The following is a 19,756-nucleotide window of genomic DNA, read 5'->3' as shown; positions in this document are numbered from 1 at the left end:
CGTAACAATTATATACGCAGGATGCACAGCAAACCGAGGAAAACATAGTGGCATGTTTTTGTGTGGTCGGGGGCCGGTGTTGGAGCACATCCCTTTTCTCATTTTATTTTTTGTAAAGATTGTCACTTCTTTCTTTTAAATTTGTATATCAGTAAAAATATTTTTCTTCTTCTCACTTGTAAAATAAAATGTAAAAATTGCAAAATATGCCTACTTGGGCGGACATATTTCTATTGAGATAAAATAATGTTTAAAAAATGAAACATTAAAAGAGCCCCCTCCCTCCCCCCCCCCCCAAAAAAAAGAACATCATTAATAATTGTTTTGTCAGAAATAAATGTACACAAATTCTAGAATCTAGACAGTACAATACACAAATAAAAATACTCGAAACCAATATGCACTTGCAATCATGAATATTCGTTTATGAGGTTGCGATATTCTCTATTAGGAGAGAATATCAAGGGCAGCATATTTTGTTCTTCTTTTCTCATTCCCTTATATCTTTTTCATGATTTATATTTTAACTTGAGATCTACTTTCCTTCTTTCCCCCTTTCACTCTCTGATATATATTATCCCATCTCTTATTTTCAGTCTCATTCGCATCGCTTCTCTTTTTCGCCTTCTTGCACATCCTGACATCCCCCCTCTCTCTCTCTATCTCACCCACTTCTATGTACTGTAATTTGTATGTCGCCCCCTCTCTCTTCGCCTCTTGCTCCTATATCATTTTATATTATGTATCGTGAAGTCGAATCTCTCTATTCCCCTTCTATGTATTAAATTATGTCAATTCTTCCACCCTCTCTCCCCCCCCCTCTCTCTCTCTCTCTCTCTCCCCCTCTCTCTTTCTCATCCACTTTTATGTACTGTAATTTGTATGTCGTCCCCTCTCTCTTCGCCTCTTGCTCCTATCATTCTATATTATGTATCGTAAAGTCGAATCTCTCTATATTAAATTATGTCAATTCTCCCGCATCTCTCCCCCATCTCTCTCTCTTTCTCTCTCTCTCTCTCTCTCTCTCTCTCTCTCTCCCTCTTTTCGTACCCTATTGTGCATCATACTAATATTCGTTTATAAGGTTGCAATATTCTCTAATAGGAGAAAACATAGAGGACAGCATAGAGATCTTTTTCTTCTTTCCTCATTCCCTATATCTTTTTCATAATTTATATTTTCACTTGATATCTCATTTCCTTCTTTGCCTCTCTTTCACTCCCTATCCCTTATCTTATTTTCAGTCTCATTTGCATCGCTTTTCTTTTCCCCTTCTTGCGCATCCTCACATTTCTCCCCCCCCCCTCTCTCTCCCTCTCTCTCTCTCTCTCTATCTCATCCATTTCTATGTATTGTAAGGTGCATGTCGTCCCCTCTCTATTCTCTTCTTGCTTTCCCATTCTATATTATGTATCGTAAAGTCGAGTCTCTTTTTTATGTATTAAATGATGGCACTTCTCCCTCTCTCGTTTTTTCCCTCTTCTCTTCCCCTGTTGTGCATAATATTACTGTTCTCTCTCTCTCTCTCTCCATCTGTTTCCGTTATATGTATCATGCCATCTCTCTGTCTCTGTATCTCTTTCCCTTCCATTCACGTCTCTCCTCCCTCTCACTCCCTGTTTCTCCCCTAATAGATAATAATATAAATAGATTTCTACACCCTCTCCCAATCTCCATCACCATGCATTATCATGATCTCGTATGTTAATTCCTTTCTAATATTCTTGAATCTTTTCCGAGACAAACCAACACAACCTTTACAAATGATAGACTGAAGTATACTTTTATCAGAAAAAATTAGTTTATTTCAAAAATCTATCATTAGTATAAAATTAAAATACACAATACTTTGAACATGCAAATTTGTAATAAAACTTCTTTTCTATCGTACATAAAATAATTTTACTTGCTCTGAAACTATACAATACTATCTATTAGCAATAGATCGACAACCTTGCTACATTCCCCAAAATAAAACAAATCAATATATATGCTGTTCAACTGAATTTTAAAAATAATTTTGCTGTTGTTTACATTTCTCCGTAACCATAAATTGATAACGGGTTAACTACAATCTTTTGGGGAGTAAATTTTGTCAAGCTTTTACAAGATACGAGACAATTCCCCTTTGTTCCAATTCATAAAGAAAACGACACTTTTACAAGATACATTATGGTGTTAAGTGTACTTGTCTGGGCTTTTGAGAGTAAAGAAATAACACAAATATCTAAACAAAATTAATGTCTATGGATTTCAAGAAGAAAATGTAAAACTCTGAAATTCCTGTAACTAATAATATTAATGATAATGTGATAATGAAGAAGTAAGAAGAAGAAGAAGAAGAAGAAGAAGAAGAAGATTACTGAGTAAAAAGGTAAATGCACAGATTTTGTCGGGGATATTTAGTATGGGTTCGGGCACAAATTATTATTTCAGTAGATGAAGTCAAATTAATGTACTTTATATCATTATGACAAGTAGTATGGGATGAACAGAAATTGCACGGAATAGTACCAATTGAATTCCATCTTGACAGTTTGACCCGCAACCTTTGACATTTGACCCTTCGTCACTGCGTATCAGATGTGCAACTCTTTCATCACTATTAGTATGTAATCGTGATTCTGAAAATGAAGCATCGAAGCATACAGCGAAATCTTTATGAAAGATTCAAGAAACAAAACGCTCTTTCAGATAGTTCTAACCCTTACGAACTTCATTTTAATCCTCCAAAATGTATTATAATGCTTTAACATGGAAAAAATATGTCATTCCAATTTCAATCATTTTATTCTTAAAATTCGTATGATCTTCCTACCTAAACACACACCTGAACGATTACAAATACACCTCAAACATCCCAGCACTAAATATAATGCGATTCCACCACCCATTACGTAATAATCTTGCGATTTTTATACCAAACTTTCTCTGGCGATATAATCTACACAAAACCGACTGCATTTACTTTAAAAAAATGAGCCATGGGCTATCATATCGGTATCGTCATCATCGTCATCATCATCATCATCGTCATCATCATGGCGATATTCCGACCATGATTTGTCTCTCTAACTTTTAATCTTTGAGTCGTGTCATGAAGGAAGAGAAAGAAAGATGGTATCAGCTTATCATTCGCGAACGGCTGCTTCGTCAAGTCGATCTATGATAGGTTCAGTCTCGCGGTTGAGGTTGTTCAGTTTGGCCTTCTTCTGGATAGCTCGGAGCTCTTTCTCCCGTTGCTGCCTCTGCTTGATCGCCTTCCGTGCCCTCTTGAGTGATTTGATCTGTTTCGCGGTCAGGTCCCCGTCGGTGTTGAGCAGCAGCCTCTGGACTTCCTCCAGACCCAGCGCGATGTAGCCATCGTCCTGCCGCTGTCGCTCCCGTATCTGTTGCTCCACGCGTTGTTGCTCCGCCTCCTGCTCTTGCTGCTCAAGCTTTTGTTGCTTTGTGAGTCTCGGCTGCTTCGTCTGTTTGGTCTTCTTTCCCTTCACTGGCGCAGTCTGGAGAAAGGAAAAAAAGAGGAAAATTCAGGATAAGCAAAGATAATACCTAAATTCGATTGGAAAGGCTAGCAAACCTCTCTTTCTTGTCGCTAAAAATGGGATGTCAGGTTTAGGAAAAAGATGAAGTGGGGAGACTACAGTAAATACAGAAGTCATATTCTGTTGTAATTTGCTCCGCCATAGTCATATGGAGTGAAATAAAACAATTTTAATAAGAAGATCTAAATTAGAACTGACAGTACTCACCATTGATTTTATTTATCCCCTTTGTTTTCGTTCAGAAATTGAAGAGACACCTTTTTTGTTTCTCTCCACATCAACGTGATTTTGGATCAATAAATTTGAATTCTTTATGATGCGAGTGTCTTCAATAAAAAATCTAATGCAGTCAGTGCGGACTGGTTAATGGGATATTTGAGATATTTTCCCTTTGGTATAAAAGGACTGGTCAGTTAGTAATTGGAGGACTTGTAATAATACAGTGGCCCTTCATATTCAACTCCTCCTACCGAAAATTAGTCACAAACTACATCTAGATATTAATGAATTACGGTAGGTCTTTCCAATCCAAGTTGCTTGGAGTGTCATAAAAATTAATTTTTATTAAACTTGTAATCACCTCTGGTACGGGTTGAACCACGGTGACGTTCTGGTTTCCTTGTCTGTTTTCGTCACAGAGTCCGCAGCTCGGAGCACAGAACTTCCTCATGAATAGGGGGCTTCGAGTACACCAACCTCCCTTCTTCCACTCACGGCACTTTCGATGGACGTCTCGGCATTCTGATATGTGATAAAGGATAAAAAACATTAGTTTTAGTCTCTTGGCATCGATGGCAGTTCCTCCAAGACTATATGGCCCGAATTCACAAAGGAGGTTTGTCGACAAATCTAGGTTTATGTGCGTCTTATGACGCGTTTCGACGCGTTTCAAACCAAGGTTTTATTAAAGAATTCCGCATTATAGACGGATATTTCTGTCTCCCTTCAACCCTACTCTAATATCCCCCCGAATATCCTAGATCTGCCTTTTCGAAGATCGTCATATACACGTACCTTCCACTTCTCCGCAGTGTCCGCAACTCTTCTGACATTTATCACGGAGTCCCTCCTCGTTGGTTAGGCAGTGTCCTCCTCGAGCCCACTTCTCACATCCAGCATCTATGTCAACACAGGCTGTAATAAAAAGTATTTAACAATTAATAATATTGGTCTCGTCCAGTGCGATTAGTTATTAACAAAAAACAAAAAAAAAATCGGTTAATTGCACAGTTTAACATACACTTTAAAAAAAAGAGTTAATATTTTGCCTCATTTTCGCCCACAGTAGCCAATTTTAGAAATTATACGTTAGAATCATCATCCTGAAAGAAAAGTAAAACGTGAGCACATTTGTTTGCAATTGGTCGGCTCATCTTTTACCCCTTCGCTCGTATTATTTTGTCCATGTATAGACTTGCCGTCAGTTTATTTCGTTTCAATATGTTTTCTAGACGTTCGTGTCAGGGGCGGATCCAGCCGGTGGCGAGGGGCCCAAGAGGGGGCCCAATTCGTAAGAAAATACTTAGCGGAGACTCAACCGGCCAGCCGAATAAGCGGGTGGGAGGGGGGGGGGGGGTGTATGGAGCTCTTAAAAAATTACTTTTTTTCCCAGGGGGTGGCTCGTCTTCTTTTTCTTTTTTAAAGGTAAAAAAAGGATCCGCCCCTGATTCATGTACATCAATATCCCAAACAGTTTTTCATTAATATTTTAGACGAATAAAAGTCGATTTGGTCAAGTACTTTACAAAGAGGTTGAAGAATAATATGATTACAAACGACTTCGATTCAATGTCAATCTTGTTTCTTCATACTTTCTACAGGTGGACACCATTTGCAGCTGAGTTGGCAGTTCTCCTGCATGTAGCCCTGGTTGACGAGGCATCGGGTGGTCTTGGCCCAGGTCGGGCACTGGGGGTTGCGGTCCCTGCACTCGCCTGGTGGAAGGGGGTGTGACACCAACAAAGAACAGTTGGGCGGGGCAGGGAAGTGATTGGGCGTGGTCGGGTGTGGTGGTAGGGTGTGACGAGTGGGAGGGATAAGCGGGATAATGATAACATTGACAAGACAAAGACGGGATTGAAAGTAGTTTGCCATCGAGAAGAGAGAGAGAGAGAACGAAAGTACAGAAAGATGGAGAGTAGCACAGAGATATAGGGAGTTAGAAAGATATTTTAATGAAAGAAACGTAGATTTGCACACACAAGATAATGAGGTCAGACGGGACGAGGATCACAAAGAAAAACACACAGACAAAGGAAAACAAAATAAAAGAACAAAATATATATTTAATACAATTTCACAGAACACAGCATTTTAATTAAGGTAAACCTTTTTAAGGATGTAACCATGCATGGTCTTGAATCTGGCAGATCGATCTAATTTTGTACTTGAACTGAACTATTTAAAATATAATACGAATATAATAAATGCATAAATCTTCTTCTTCATAAAAGCTCATGAAACCTTCATTGTCTTCTATGTCATCATTTATGTGGAAATAGTCCCACGCAAATATTTAGCACCTTTTTAAAGGTTGCTATAAATATTCATTCAAACTTGATACGGGGAGTTTCGGGCGTTTCAGTCGTTAGAAAGTCACTTTCATAGTTTGACAAAAACTAACCATGCTGTGTCAAGATGCATGTCTATTATATGCTTGATGCAAATTACATAATAAGTCATCGGCAAGTTCGTCATGCAAAACAACGAATAACGTCATAACAATCATACTTTGAGATTTGTAATCTTGCATTTTGGTATTGAACAAGCTTACAACGTTTTCAAATAAAATCTATATGCAAAACAAGGCAAAGAATAGAGCCAACATGATTCTTCAATATATTTTTAAGTCCAAAGAGATTGTATGACAAAACTTGATAATGCACGTGCTTTTCAAACTGAGCAATTTTACATCAACACACACACTGTACAACATAAAGAGAAGCATTCACTGTCACATATAATACATCATTCAATATACAAATACACAAACACACCGATCACAACACAACACATTGTAAAGAAATATTTACTCCAAGATTTTTTGTGGTATTCACCTGTGGATAGAATATAAACGAATGTGATTTCCTAAAAGAGCAGGAATTGGGAATAAATATTATGCAATTTCAAAAAGCGTCTGTGGAATGTATGCTCGATTAATCTGCTCTTTTTTAAAACACGCCTATTATTTTGTTTTCATCTAGTAAATTGTTTTAGAGATAGAATTAGCAGGAGTGAATTTTATTACGAAAAGGGTGAGGAAATGTTAGATCTTTAGACAGAAAGAAAGCGTAATTATGTTGGCAAATATATTTTATTGTTAAGGGAATAACTAGTAATTAGGCCTACTTTTCAGCATTATAGTATATCTTTTCTTTATCAGGTATTTGAAATGTTTCAATAATATGAAATTAGGTTTGCTTTAAAGAAAGCGAAATTATTAGGAAGGTATCGTGCATCAATTAATAGTTAGACGATTGTAGAGATATTGATATCAACAGGTTGAACATTCACTGCAAAGCAAACAAACAGGAAGAAAACAAAAACAATTAAAATCACATTGGTTACAAACAATACAACATAAAATGCACCATTTCGTAATCTATTTTAAACTTTTTCGAAACCTTTAAAAAAAAAATGCAATGCATAAGTGCAAACGCACAATAAAGTTACGGAAATTAAAGTACAAAATAGTAATTTAAAAATGGTTTGTCTTTACATCATATAAATTTCATGGCTCATATAATTATGATAAAATGTGAAATACTGATTTTGGAGATAGATAAACATACAAATACCTGCATTCAAAACATTAAGAGGCCACTCAAGCAATGTTCATCCATGTGAAGACCAGAGGGAAATTACGGACATCAATAATTGCAAACACAACCAGAACAAAACTATATCTATACATTTCAAACAAATTCAGACAAGGGTTGGAATATTGTTAGTCACTCCTTGTGCGGGATTTTCTGTTTCGAAGTCGTCGTTTTCTTTGTTTTTGTTTGCGTTTACGTGAGTTATTTTGTCCACTCGATGTGAGGAACCGCCCTCTGCGGTTTTGGTTGGTGCTGACGCTGTTATTGCTGTTGTCGTTGGTGCTGACGTTGGTATTGCTGTTGGCGTTGGTGCTGACGTTGTTATTGCTGTTTTCGTTGGTGTTGACGTTGTTATTGCTGTTGACCCTAGTACTGGAGAGTCGTAGACGCGAGCGCAACGACTGATGCGGTCGTCGCTTCGACGCCGGTAGTAGTTCGTTTCCCGCACCGGCGCCGTTCTGTTCGGTTTGCGTTTGCATGCCTCCGAGCAACGCGGGGTCGAACGTCCGGTAGCGACCGCTTCGTAGAGTTTTGCCGACGCGACAGAACCCGCAGCTGTACGGACATACGTCTTCCATGAACAGCTGTCTCGTGTGGCACTGGCCGTCAGCAGCGTACTGCTGACATCGCCGAGTTTTGTCCCGACATTCTGTTGGTAGAAGGGAATAGGTGATTTGATACAATATTTATATTTGATGGTTTCGGTTTGTATTTATAGGGGTACATTCAACTCTGCTGTTCGTTAAAGTAATGAGCTTTATAGAATACTATAACCTTTCCAGCTTATAAGAATATCGGCTCACACAAAAGTTCATTCCTGTCTAACAACCAGATGACATTTTAATGAATAATCTGAGTAAGATGATATTGATAATGAAGCCCCTTCTCCAACCTATCAACATTTCCCTGAAAGGAATAGATTAAAGAAGTGACATTTTCAATCTTAACGAATGATTAATGTGTGAAAAGATAAAATATCTTTCAATTTCTTTAAAACTCATAATATAATGTGATCAACCGCAACGTCAAGCAAAGTCAATAATCTGTGGAGGCCAAATTGAATTTGGAGCGATAATATCCTTCCATTTTACTTCAACCATATGGCCCACCGCAGGATATTTCATGATAGATTCATGTTTTTTGTTAAACATTGAATAAATTTGCCATCTTACCTTCAAATCGGTTCTGTTTCTTGCATGTATCGCAGCTGTGAGGGCACTGGTAGGCCATCCAGCCCCGATTAGACCGGCACTCCCCTTTGAGGGCAAGCTCCCGGCATCGCTGCTGGGAATCCATGCATGCTGGTTATACATGAAGAAGATTAAAAAGGTAAGGGGAATATACATCGGGAAACACCGTACAAAGAAACATATTTCTACAACTCCGTCAGCTGCGAGAGATCTCGCCCAACCTAAAGTGATCAACTATAACACTACTTTTTCCTAATCTTGGATTTTTTTTCAAGCGACATAATCAAATATCACAATCTTCATTGTAAGATACGGGTAGCCCCCCCCCCCCCCCCCCCCCCCCCCCCCACTCAGTGATATTCAGGGAACGGGTATGTATGTTTCCTCTTGTTTAAAGCACCCCCTATCTCCGGTGTGTAAATCCATGGCGGGCCGGACTTTGTCGCGCGAAAAAGTACCCCTTTACCGAAGATTGGGGAACACGCATGCGGTCCCTCCTAACCAGGGGGGGGGGGGGGGGCAGTGTAGGCGGATGTGAGACTTTTCCCAAACATAACTTTTAGATACTTCATATAATTCAGTATCCATTCCAAGTGATGCAAACTTTTGTTTCATATCTCCGCATTTATTTCATCGTGACACCCTCCAATAAAAATGGTTTAGTGACTGAAATAAAAACGTATTCAGTTTATTATGAGACTAAGTGATGATCAAGTTGCCACTCATAGTACTAAATAATGTTTTTTTCCTTCTCTCCATTACTCTTACTTTCAAATGTTGTAGAAAGCTATCTCAATTGAGATTTATTTACATTTCAAATTGCATTTTGCTAAAAGTCTCTCACATTCCTTGACATTTTCTAATAATAATCCGCTCCTGAATATGATAAAAATGATGGTTGTATTATGCTCAAATTGAAACTCGAACAGCCGATGACATTGATGTATTCTTACTTGGGTTTAGTTTTGGTAGTGAGCAGAAGTCACAGCTCTTCTTACAATGTACCCTCAGCCAGACATGGCCCGAATCACAGCTACCGGTTTTAGCCCAATGTTTGCAGAACAGGTGATTATCCGCACAAGCTAGAAACGCAGACAAGAAGAAATAACTTAAATGGATCGTCATGAATTTGAAGAGTGAAGGAAAAGAGTCTGAAAATAGTTTTGCTGTCATTTCTCTATTCAATTCATACTATAAATACATGCAAATTAATTTAAAGATATTAGACATTCATAATAACATTCAAACAAAATGATTTAACATTTTAGTACATGTGTATATTGCAATTTTAGTCTGTATTCAATGCTTTATTGAATAATTTCTTTAACAATGAATTTAATGTATTTTGTTTTCAAATAATTGAGTATTTGTTTTAATTGCAATTCATGAAACATTATTTGTAATACCAGCGTCAATATTTAGGCCTACATCATTTCCATTCAGTTTCTGTAAAATTCATCCCCCCCCCCCGTTTCAATGTTCAAAGTCGTTTTATGTTTGAATCATCAAAACACTTTCTGTCCGTAATTCAAAAAAACAATGAATTCGTATGTTATTTGAAAATAAAAACTATTATCTCAAAGAACTGATAAGCTTTATCATCATGTTTAGTTAGTTTATCAACATGAGAATACGCATATTAATTACCGATGCTGTATGCTACTTGCTTTTGATTACGTTATTATAAGTGTGCTTTTCAATAAAAGTTTAGTGTAAACTATTTACTAGAGCAACATGCAGAATAATCTAAACTCTACTGAAAGTTGGATGTGTTAGACACAGATAAGTTAATCGATATAATTCATTTTAAATGTAAATCGTAATTTATTTTTCAATCTAAATTGAAATTTGACACTACATCACAAATTTCATCGAATAGTTAGATAGTTAGAAATACAAATCAATCTGGAGTGAACGTTTTAGAATGAGAAAACTAGTGTTATTTTCAATATCACACAATTATTATTAGAAAACTGTTAGACTATAGCCTACAAAATGAGTTATTAATTTCAAACCTTTAGCAAACCATGCAGTGCCATAGTCCATTGTTAGCCAATCCGTGAATCCATCAAGGAGGCGATTAGGATGATGACGACTACCGACGATGTCGACTACGATGAGTAAATATTCCATCTCATGCACCTCATGTCCATCGTCTGGGAATGTATTGTCAGTACCATTATGACATCATCGTCATGATGACGACACGCTTACGTCTCAATATGTTTTGACATCATCATTCAGGTTAAATTAGAGTTCATGCACATTCGAGTTCATGGAATATGTTGATGACGCAGGCTGTTAAAATTTATTAAACCGCAGTGGGCGATTTCTCGTGTTAATTGTCAACAAAAAACAGTTGTGATCTATTTTATTTCTAAAAATGTTCATTTCTTTTTCGAGATCTGTGTGCACTGCATTCATAGAATAAAACAAAATGTTTGTTGAAAGTTTTCAAAGATTTCTTTTCTACACAAGCGTACCCATCTTAGCCACTCATTGTTTATGTGAGATAAATTTCCAGGAGTATCTATATCTTAAAATCCGTATCTTGACAGGATTTGTAAAAAGAATCTCCATTCTGTCAAGAGATATGTTGCGCCCACTATGGCCTTTTACAATCATCAATGTTAGGGTCACTGCAGGTCATATCGACCACGCCCATCCCTTGCGCACCCTCAATCTCCTCTGCGGTCGGTTGCGGTCCGCACAGCCCGCAGCTCTGCGGACACTTGACGTGCATCCAGTCCGGGTACTCGTCGCACTCCCCGATCATCGCCCAGTATGAACAGTTCCGATGCCGGTCAACACAGGCTAGAAAATGGGAAAATATAATCACAGAATAGATAAGAAGAATAAAAGAAAACAGAGGCGTGATTAGCTAAATCGTGCTGAAAGATTTCGACAACTATAGAAAAACTGGAAAGCAAATCGATATCGAACACTTTATGATGCAAAACGTAGGAAAATGGATTTGAAATAGATAGAGAGGGGTTGTATAGTATAAAGTCCAACGAACCTACTTATATTCAAACTAACAAATACCTCATGAGCACATTATGACAACATTTTAAAATAATATTTCCATCACAAGCTATGGTGAAGAAAGTAAAAAAGTAGAAAGGAACGATTTTTGTTTTTTTGTGTTTGTAATCACTAGAATTATTGCGATAATATATAATGATACAGACTACGAGTGTGTAAAATAATCGACCAAAATCATTAAACTAAAATAATGTTGAGCACATAGAGACGAAGCATGATATTTATACGGATGGGAAGTTTGTAAAAGAGTGATGTGGATCGGGGACGAATAGGTCTGAATCTGAATCTGAAAATAATACGACTCAATGCTCCTGGTGGAGTAAAACGAGATAGATAGAAGTAAGCGTAATTATAAAAAGATAACATGGAAAACAAAAGTCAGAAACTTAACAAACAAGAGAGATTGACAATAATCCCGATTTATACACTATAATTTCCATACTAAATCCCCAAAACGTATTCACCTGGTTCGATATCAGTATCCCCGCATAGTCCGCAACTGACAGGACATTTGATAGCCATCCACTCAGGATTACTTATACAGTCTCCTTCTGAAGCCCATGAACTACACGTATCATGCTCGTCAACACAGCCTTGAGGTTTAATCCAACCTAAGAATGGACAGTACCGAAAAGATTTAGATTAATTAATTAACTTTCATAAATTACAGCGGACTGTAAAATAAAAATTGCGTTTCTATGAAGTAAACACGAGTCATAAATGTGGTTATCTGAATGACTGAATTGTGAAAGTGAAGTTGTTTTTAGTTTACTGCCGTTGCGTTGTCGATTAGGCAACAAGGATTCAATAAATATAGATTAAATGGAATAGTAAATCCCCATTTTCTATTGCCCACCTTGTCCTGTTTCTTCTAAAATGATTTTGGACAATGTGAAAATGACATTCCAATTTTACAGCAAACAAATACAATGCTTTTTATACAAAGTTTATAAAATATGTTTTCTACAGCGGAGTGTGAAGGTCTATTTCGTTATATGGGTCTACAATATATTTTATATTTGTTTCTGCTTGTATGAACAGATTTTTACCTGTGGAATTTACAGAGCCTCCGTAGAGTTCTCCTTCAGCATGGATTTGACTTTCCACCCTCGGGTTTCCCTCGACATTACTCCCTCCATCCGAGTCCGAACTCTTTTCATCGTTTGTCCTGTCGCCAAAATCTTCTCCCTCACTGGCTCCAATCTCTCCTTTCCTCCCTCTCGTTTCTCCGCCACCCACTCGGCTATTTTCGTCACCCAAGACGCCCATTTCGTCATCCACTCGGTTGACCTCGTCACCCGCTCGTGTTGTCTCGTCGGTGATGATCCCGCCCTCGGAATCCACTCGGCTTTCATCGGGCTGGTCGGTGACGGTCACGATTCGGTGGCTGCACCAAAGACAGGTTCGTCGGCAACGTTCGGACATCCACTCTTGCCGATCCTTGCACATGTTCTGTGCTGCCCATAGGGCGCAATCCATTGTCGTATCCTGACAATCATCTGAATCTGTAAACCCATCGTGAAGGAAAGAAGTGGCATGCAAGGAGGTATTTGAGGACGAAAGGGGATGGCAAGAAAATGATGTCATAGAAATAAGCGGGGGATCATGATATAATGTTCGCCTTTAAGATGAATAGGACATAAAATTATATAAATAATTTGAGCGTTATGCCTTCGGCCACTTAACTTTGGGAAGGCTGTATCGTATCGCAGGAAATTATAAAGGATGCTATTTCTGGGGTTTGTGGGGTTGTTAAAAAGATTGCAAACAGTGTATAGCTCGGGAAGGAAATAGTAGCGATAGTGTATAAGTTTACCAGCACCAGGTCTGTTAAACAAAGATGACAAATTCATTTATAAAAGCTTTGAATTAAAGGCAAGGTTGAGCAGAGGAATTGATTGGAAATTCTTCCAATTAAGAGTGGAAATAGGTGCTAATGAATAAGACACAATTTTGGAGTTAGCCAAAAAGGTTGCCTGCAATATTTGCGAAACATAGTTTCACTAGCACTCATAATGAAGAAGCATTGATATTAATAGGCTTTAATTTATGCAATAATTACCATTATCTTGAGAAAAGAATCATAGATAGTTCTTTGAGAGAAGTAATTGTTAAAACCTGCAAAAAAAATATCTTTGAATCATACAACTTAGACAAATATAATATCCATCAAACCACAACTCAGTTATCCACCATCCAGATTCAGAAACACTCTCACCAATCATAATTCCCACGCAGCGGGAATTAAACAAAATAAAAAATTATGCACAATTGTTGCTCATTTTACATTCACATAACCATTCGCATGCAATTTAGCCGTGTTTTCCCTTTTTTCTGCATGACATTCAACCTACGACATTCGACTTTCATCGGCAGACGACATCTGAGCGATCATTTATCGCTATATTGTCCATAACATACCGGTATCGATAATGATTCTACCGTCACCGCCAGTGCACACGTGACAGCTACGTCTACAGTGTGCCTTCATGAACTTTGAGTTGGTTCGGCATTCGCCCAGCGTTGCCCAATCGTAGCATAGCGTGTTGTCGTCTTGGCACGCGAGCTCTGCATATAATGATAAAAACAAATCAAAGATTAACTAGAAAAATATGTTTTTTTCTTCAAAAGTTTGAAAATAAAGGGTTTCTCGTGAAGAGGTGAACATACATGTACTTGATCGACTTACATCATCAAAGACGGGCAATTCGGCATCTAAACATTCTTTAATAATCTTGAATAAATTGTGTCATCAAAGATGGTCATTTTCGCTTCAAAACATGGATTGCATGATAAATTATATCGTCGAAGACGGAATTTTACTATCAAAACAAAATTGATTCAATTGCAACATAATGTTGTCACGCTATTTTGACAAATGGATTAGCAACATTAGAGAAGAAAACAAGGAACATTCATGTGGATATTTCTTAGTAATTCAATTTCATGACGAGACAGAATGAGAGATGAAAACACGATGCCCTAAATGAAATCATTCAAAGAAAAAAGACGTAACTTTTACCCCTAATTGATAATTTGGTTCACAGTCATAACAAACATTGACGAAGTCATGATCATATCATCATCGCACAACAGTTTGTGGATTACTATATGTCATAAACACACCTTAAATATGTTTTGACTAAATCGATGCAATTATTGAATTTATATTGAATTAAACATTCATATGAACATAAATATTAAAGGTACTATGTCCCTTTTGCAGCCAACCTCAAACTCTGTAGAACTTTGCAGGAATTATGAATATGTCATGTATGTCCTATCTGTGAAATTTAAACGTTAGCAGTGTCCTCATATTCAAATTATGCAAGGAAACCCGTTTACTTGCTAGACTTCACTGTCAGACACTATTGAGTGACAAACTGGCTTTTTTTCTTCTTTGGTAATAACATACATGAAAAGAGTTGTAAAGGGTACATGAGCATTTGTCTACATCAATAACCCACTTCTTGTGATGGCCAAGATTAAACTGATTGAATCTTTGCGCAGCATAAAATGTATGACCATTCGGTACGATTGTCTGAAAATCAAGACTATTACTTTTGGGCTCTATAGCCCTAAAGTCGATTTGACAATTAATAGTCGTTATTTTCCCACTTGAAGACATTTTCAAGCCCCACCTTTTTAGGGAAGTTCTAAATTAGTATTATCTTTCAAATGCAGTTGGAATTTAACTTTTTCATTTTTTGGGCCTGCAAATGGGACATAGTACCTTTAAGTGCGTTGTAGGTAGGCTTCAAAATGTTACGCTCATGAACATTTTTCAGAATGTAAATAGCATATAAAAACATTATATTGAAGGCTGTTCAAGAAAACAACCATGACAAAATAGCTTGATCTTCCCCTCAAATATCTTCTATAATTGATACCACAACATGACTATAGCTTTAATCTAATCTTCCTCAAACAACAAAAATACTGTACTTTAATAGATGAAGCAACATGTGCATAGAAAAATAAAAAGATACACATCTATATTCTCTCTATGTGGTGACCTTTACACGTGATCTCTTTGTTCCACTTTTGAAAATACCAGAAAAATGTATTTTATCTTTCATTGCACCAATCCACCTAAAATGTGTATATACTCTCAATCCCCCCCCCCCCAAAAAAAATAGAATAAAAAAAATTTAAAAAATGGGATCACCAGAACATTTCGGGGCAGAAAGAGCTGGGAGTGGGTATCTTACATATGTATTATCTTATTTTTTATTCATTTATTTACCACTTGAGGGATTGGACATCCTTATCAAAGACGGATGTGTTTCCAATAGGGGTCCACTCACATTCCCAAATATGAGTGGTATGAGGGATGTCATGGAAAATGGCCATCAGGAGAGCAAAATATTCAAACCATATAAACAAAAAGAACAAACAAAAAAACAAACAGTTCCTCATATTTTAGAATTTGCTGACAAGAGTAACTGATAAAAAATTTAGGGCATGAAAATATTTGATTTGCCCAAAAAATGTTGGAGCGACGTGCCTGGTCAGATAGACTTCTACAATTGATTTAGAGGATGTGTACAACATGGATATTTAGATATTTGACAAATTAATTATGATTTACACTCACCATCTTCTTGTCCTGTCTCAGTGTCAATAGCCTTGCATTGCTTGCAGCTTCGACGGCAGTTCTGCAACATGTAAGCCGGGTTGCGTTCACACTCACCGATCTTAGCCCATCGTTTGCAGTTTGATGTGGTGTCAATGCAGGCTGGCGAGAAATGAAAGGTATGGTGCGGGCAAATCAAATTTATGGGCAAGTAAAGAAAATATTACAAGACGTCTGGGATTATGTTTTGTTGCCGATTGTTGAATATATAAGTATAATATAAAACAATAATCAATCATTACTATGTTCATATATCCCCAAAACACAGTTTAATGAATTTATTCGTTATGCAAAGTTATCTCGTCAGAGGCTAGGATGCTGTCTCCCTAAGCATGAGAGATTTAAAGAGTTATTTTGAAAGAGTGAAATCAAGAACGAAATCCAATAAAATGTAAACGAGACAAATGGGATCGACTTTACAATATTTCTCGCCTTTGTCGCAAGATGATGAAGAAGACTACATTAGAAACTGATTTAAAAAAACAACAACGAAATAATACAAAATTCTGTAATGTTGACACCAATCTCCTTATCAATATCCTTACATCGTGTAAAATAAAGGAATAATCAGCTTTCAAAATCACGAGAATACAAACGAGACACATTACCCTTAATCATCAACAGTTTTTGTGAAAACGGACGTTATCAATTAGCAATTAATTAAAACCTTCACGGCGGCTGAATGTGAGGGGGAGAGGGAGGGGGAGAGGGAGGGGGAGAGGGAGGGGGAGAGGGAGGGGGAGAGGGAGGGGGAGAGGGAGGGGGAGAGGAAGGGTAGAGGGGGGGGGGGGGTAACTTACCGAGTCCGTCACCCTTGCGAAGAGCGATGGTGCACCTGTCGCAGCTGAAAGGACAGTATTTGGTCATCCATTCCTTGTTGGCTGAACATTCACCCATCATCGCCCAGATCGGACAATAGTATTTGTCCGAATCCTCGCATTCTAGAATTACAAAACATGTGAAAAAAATTGTTTCTGTTGGTTCTTTCTGTTGGTTCCATTCTATTCTATTTTGATGATAAAATAATATCAATATTTTACCAATGTATATGAAATAATAATTATAAAAAAGTGACGTAGAAACGCTTTCGGTGAGTCCTAACCTAATATGCAAAACATTCTAAATTACAACTAAAATACAAATTGTATGTTTCAACCTTGTTGTTTGATACTGCCGATAATTGTGCTGCTTGTAATGAATAGTCTGTTTCCTTCTCATGTTTCATCTATAGGAATCATATCTACACACGCATCGAACTCACGTCCGCATTTGTAGAGCAGGTTGATCCTGTAGATATCAATGTGACTGAAGTCGTTCTGATTGCCGACATCACCGATCTGATAGGTCGGGTACCTTGGCCCGATGGTGACCGATTTACCGTCATTGGAGAAGGCTGTCAGCGGGTAGTGCATGAGAGACATGAAGTCATAGCCGGTGCCAAGGGTCTGCACCTGGTCGTTGCTGTACTTGCGGAAGTTGGTGGTGAATCCTGGATGGGGTAAAGGATGGACGAAGGTAGGGGAGAGGGAAGGAGGGAGGGGTCAGGTGGCGTGGTGGAAGGTAGATGGGTAGGGACGAGTTGACGGGAAGAGGAGGGTAGGGGAGGTGAGAGAGCGGTAGAAGGGGAAGAAAATGAAGATTACAGGGGTGGAGTAAAGGGTTTCAAGAGAGGAAGGAAAGGAGGGGTGGAAGGGTTGGAGAAGTGGAGAGAAGGTACGTGGAGGATGGAAAGGGGTGACAAGGAGGGAAGGTTCAGGGGAGCGGTGGGTGGAGAGGAAGGGACAAGGAGAGTACGCAAATGAGGGGCGTAAGCAAATGAGGAGCGGAAGAGGTGGAAAAGAATGAAGCGTGTAAGTGAGCACGATGAAGAGACGAGAAGACATCATTAAATTGAATTATAAATATCAAACGTTAACGGGAAAAAGAGTAACACACAAAAAAGACAATCAATCAAAAAACAAGAAATATTGTCAACATGGAAAAGAAGAACTTGCAATACAAGAACGAAAACATATATACATTGAGGTAATGAAAGAATGATTAATGCAATCGGTCATTGCACTTAAATTTTGCGACAACGCACATTGTTAAAAAAGTAAAAAGTTTTATGATAATAAAAATGGTTGAGACAAGGACAATAGTAAGAAAACTAAGAAATGGCTACATTAATTTAAATTACCTTTAATTTGTCTAAACCATACTGAATTCTCACCTGCTTTGATATTCTGCCAGTACACATCGATGTATCCATCCCTGTCCGGTCGGTTGTGTTCGTGTCTGAACCCGATGGCGTGCATGAGCTCGTGCATGATGACGCCACGACTCCCCCTACAGGTTCCCGACAGCGAGATCTTCTGTCGACCACCGGTTCGTCCAACCATTGACCAGCAACTAAAGGCATACGTGAAAAGTAGGGTAAAATATTTCGGCATGTAAGATATCAGAGGGAAAGCAATAATTGGATGTCCATTGGGGAGTGGGCACACTCAGATGGGTCGCTGGAGGGGGCAGGGTGTGACACCTCAAATACAATTATTCGGTCGTGAAAACAGGGTAAAAAAAGTTGTTTTTATGTAAGATAGGTTCAGTCAGTGATGATTAGGAAAGAATAAACGTACCCCAAGTTTTGCGTGAAGAAAATATAGTCCCTTTCGATGGTCCTTGGGACGAAACGTATACAGGTCTTCTCATGAAAACGTTGCATACCGGCTAGGATTTGCTTCTTGTGATTAATATCTGAAAAAGGCAATGAACAAGACAATATACAGCTTTGGTAATAGATACACAATTCTGCTATGACGACGTATCCTTTTTTAATAATTTCTAACAAATCTAGCATTATTTCTGCGTGATCCAAATCCAGATCGTATATGAGGAAAAACTTGTTTTATTATTATGAATTAGGGACCTAAAAGTTTACACACACAAACAAAATCGGTTAAATATATCTTTCACTTAATCATACAAAATTTAGAGAATTGTCTGAGCTTGCAATTAATCCTTGAAATTATTGAATTGGATCGAACTTGATCCATGCAGATTAAATTGAATTTGACTTGACTTGGATCGAATCTAGTTAAGCTGAGCTGAACTAAAATATAGTTAATTATTTTTGTTTAAATTGATTGGACTGCATTGAATTCCATTGGTTTAAATTTGAGATATACTTACTATAGTACCCATCGATGACATAAGGGACTGCACCACCTGGCCATAGACTTTCTCGATCACGGAGAGCATTACGACGTTTCTATTATTCACACATTTAAAAAGGAAAAGGAGCGTTTTTGTTAAACGATTATATTTTGACCAAATTATCATAATCATGTCAAGGACAAGGACATTCTGAAATAATATATAATTGAATGTGCTACTATGTTAAATATGCATACAATTCTTCGTTTTCATATTTTACTTTCGTCAGCCACTTTTAAGTTGCAATCTTATTCTTCTTGTCATGTACTTCTGATTATAATTCTATTTTCCTCCTCTGTTCCTTCCCCGTTTCTCCATCTCTTTAAA

The 19,756-nt window shown here is 37.8% G+C and overlaps 1 protein-coding gene across 1 annotated transcript; it reads right to left on the bottom strand.

Moving 5' to 3' along the window:
• Positions 1 to 2,490: 2,490 nt before the first annotated feature.
• On the bottom strand, positions 2,491 to 19,479 carry LOC115918376. Its single transcript, XM_030975638.1, has 17 exons — positions 19,406 to 19,479; positions 18,853 to 18,970; positions 18,447 to 18,625; positions 17,496 to 17,723; positions 17,035 to 17,175; positions 16,196 to 16,336; positions 14,020 to 14,166; positions 12,648 to 13,103; positions 12,063 to 12,209; positions 11,230 to 11,367; positions 9,507 to 9,635; positions 8,536 to 8,664; positions 7,560 to 8,012; positions 5,357 to 5,479; positions 4,560 to 4,679; positions 4,126 to 4,286; positions 2,491 to 3,503 (listed from the first exon to the last, which is right to left on the bottom strand). The coding sequence occupies exons 2-17, from the start codon at positions 18,936 to 18,938 to the stop codon at positions 3,132 to 3,134; spliced, it is 3,150 nt and encodes a 1,049-aa protein (XP_030831498.1). The 5' UTR covers positions 18,939 to 18,970; positions 19,406 to 19,479; the 3' UTR covers positions 2,491 to 3,131.
• Positions 19,480 to 19,756: the final 277 nt, after the last annotated feature.

Source organism: Strongylocentrotus purpuratus, unplaced genomic scaffold, assembly GCF_000002235.5.
Source record: "Strongylocentrotus purpuratus isolate Spur 01 unplaced genomic scaffold, Spur_5.0 spur5_scaffold_8, whole genome shotgun sequence".
Lineage (NCBI taxonomy): Eukaryota > Metazoa > Echinodermata > Echinoidea > Camarodonta > Strongylocentrotidae > Strongylocentrotus > Strongylocentrotus purpuratus.
This window is presented reverse-complemented; position numbering and strand designations above follow the sequence as displayed.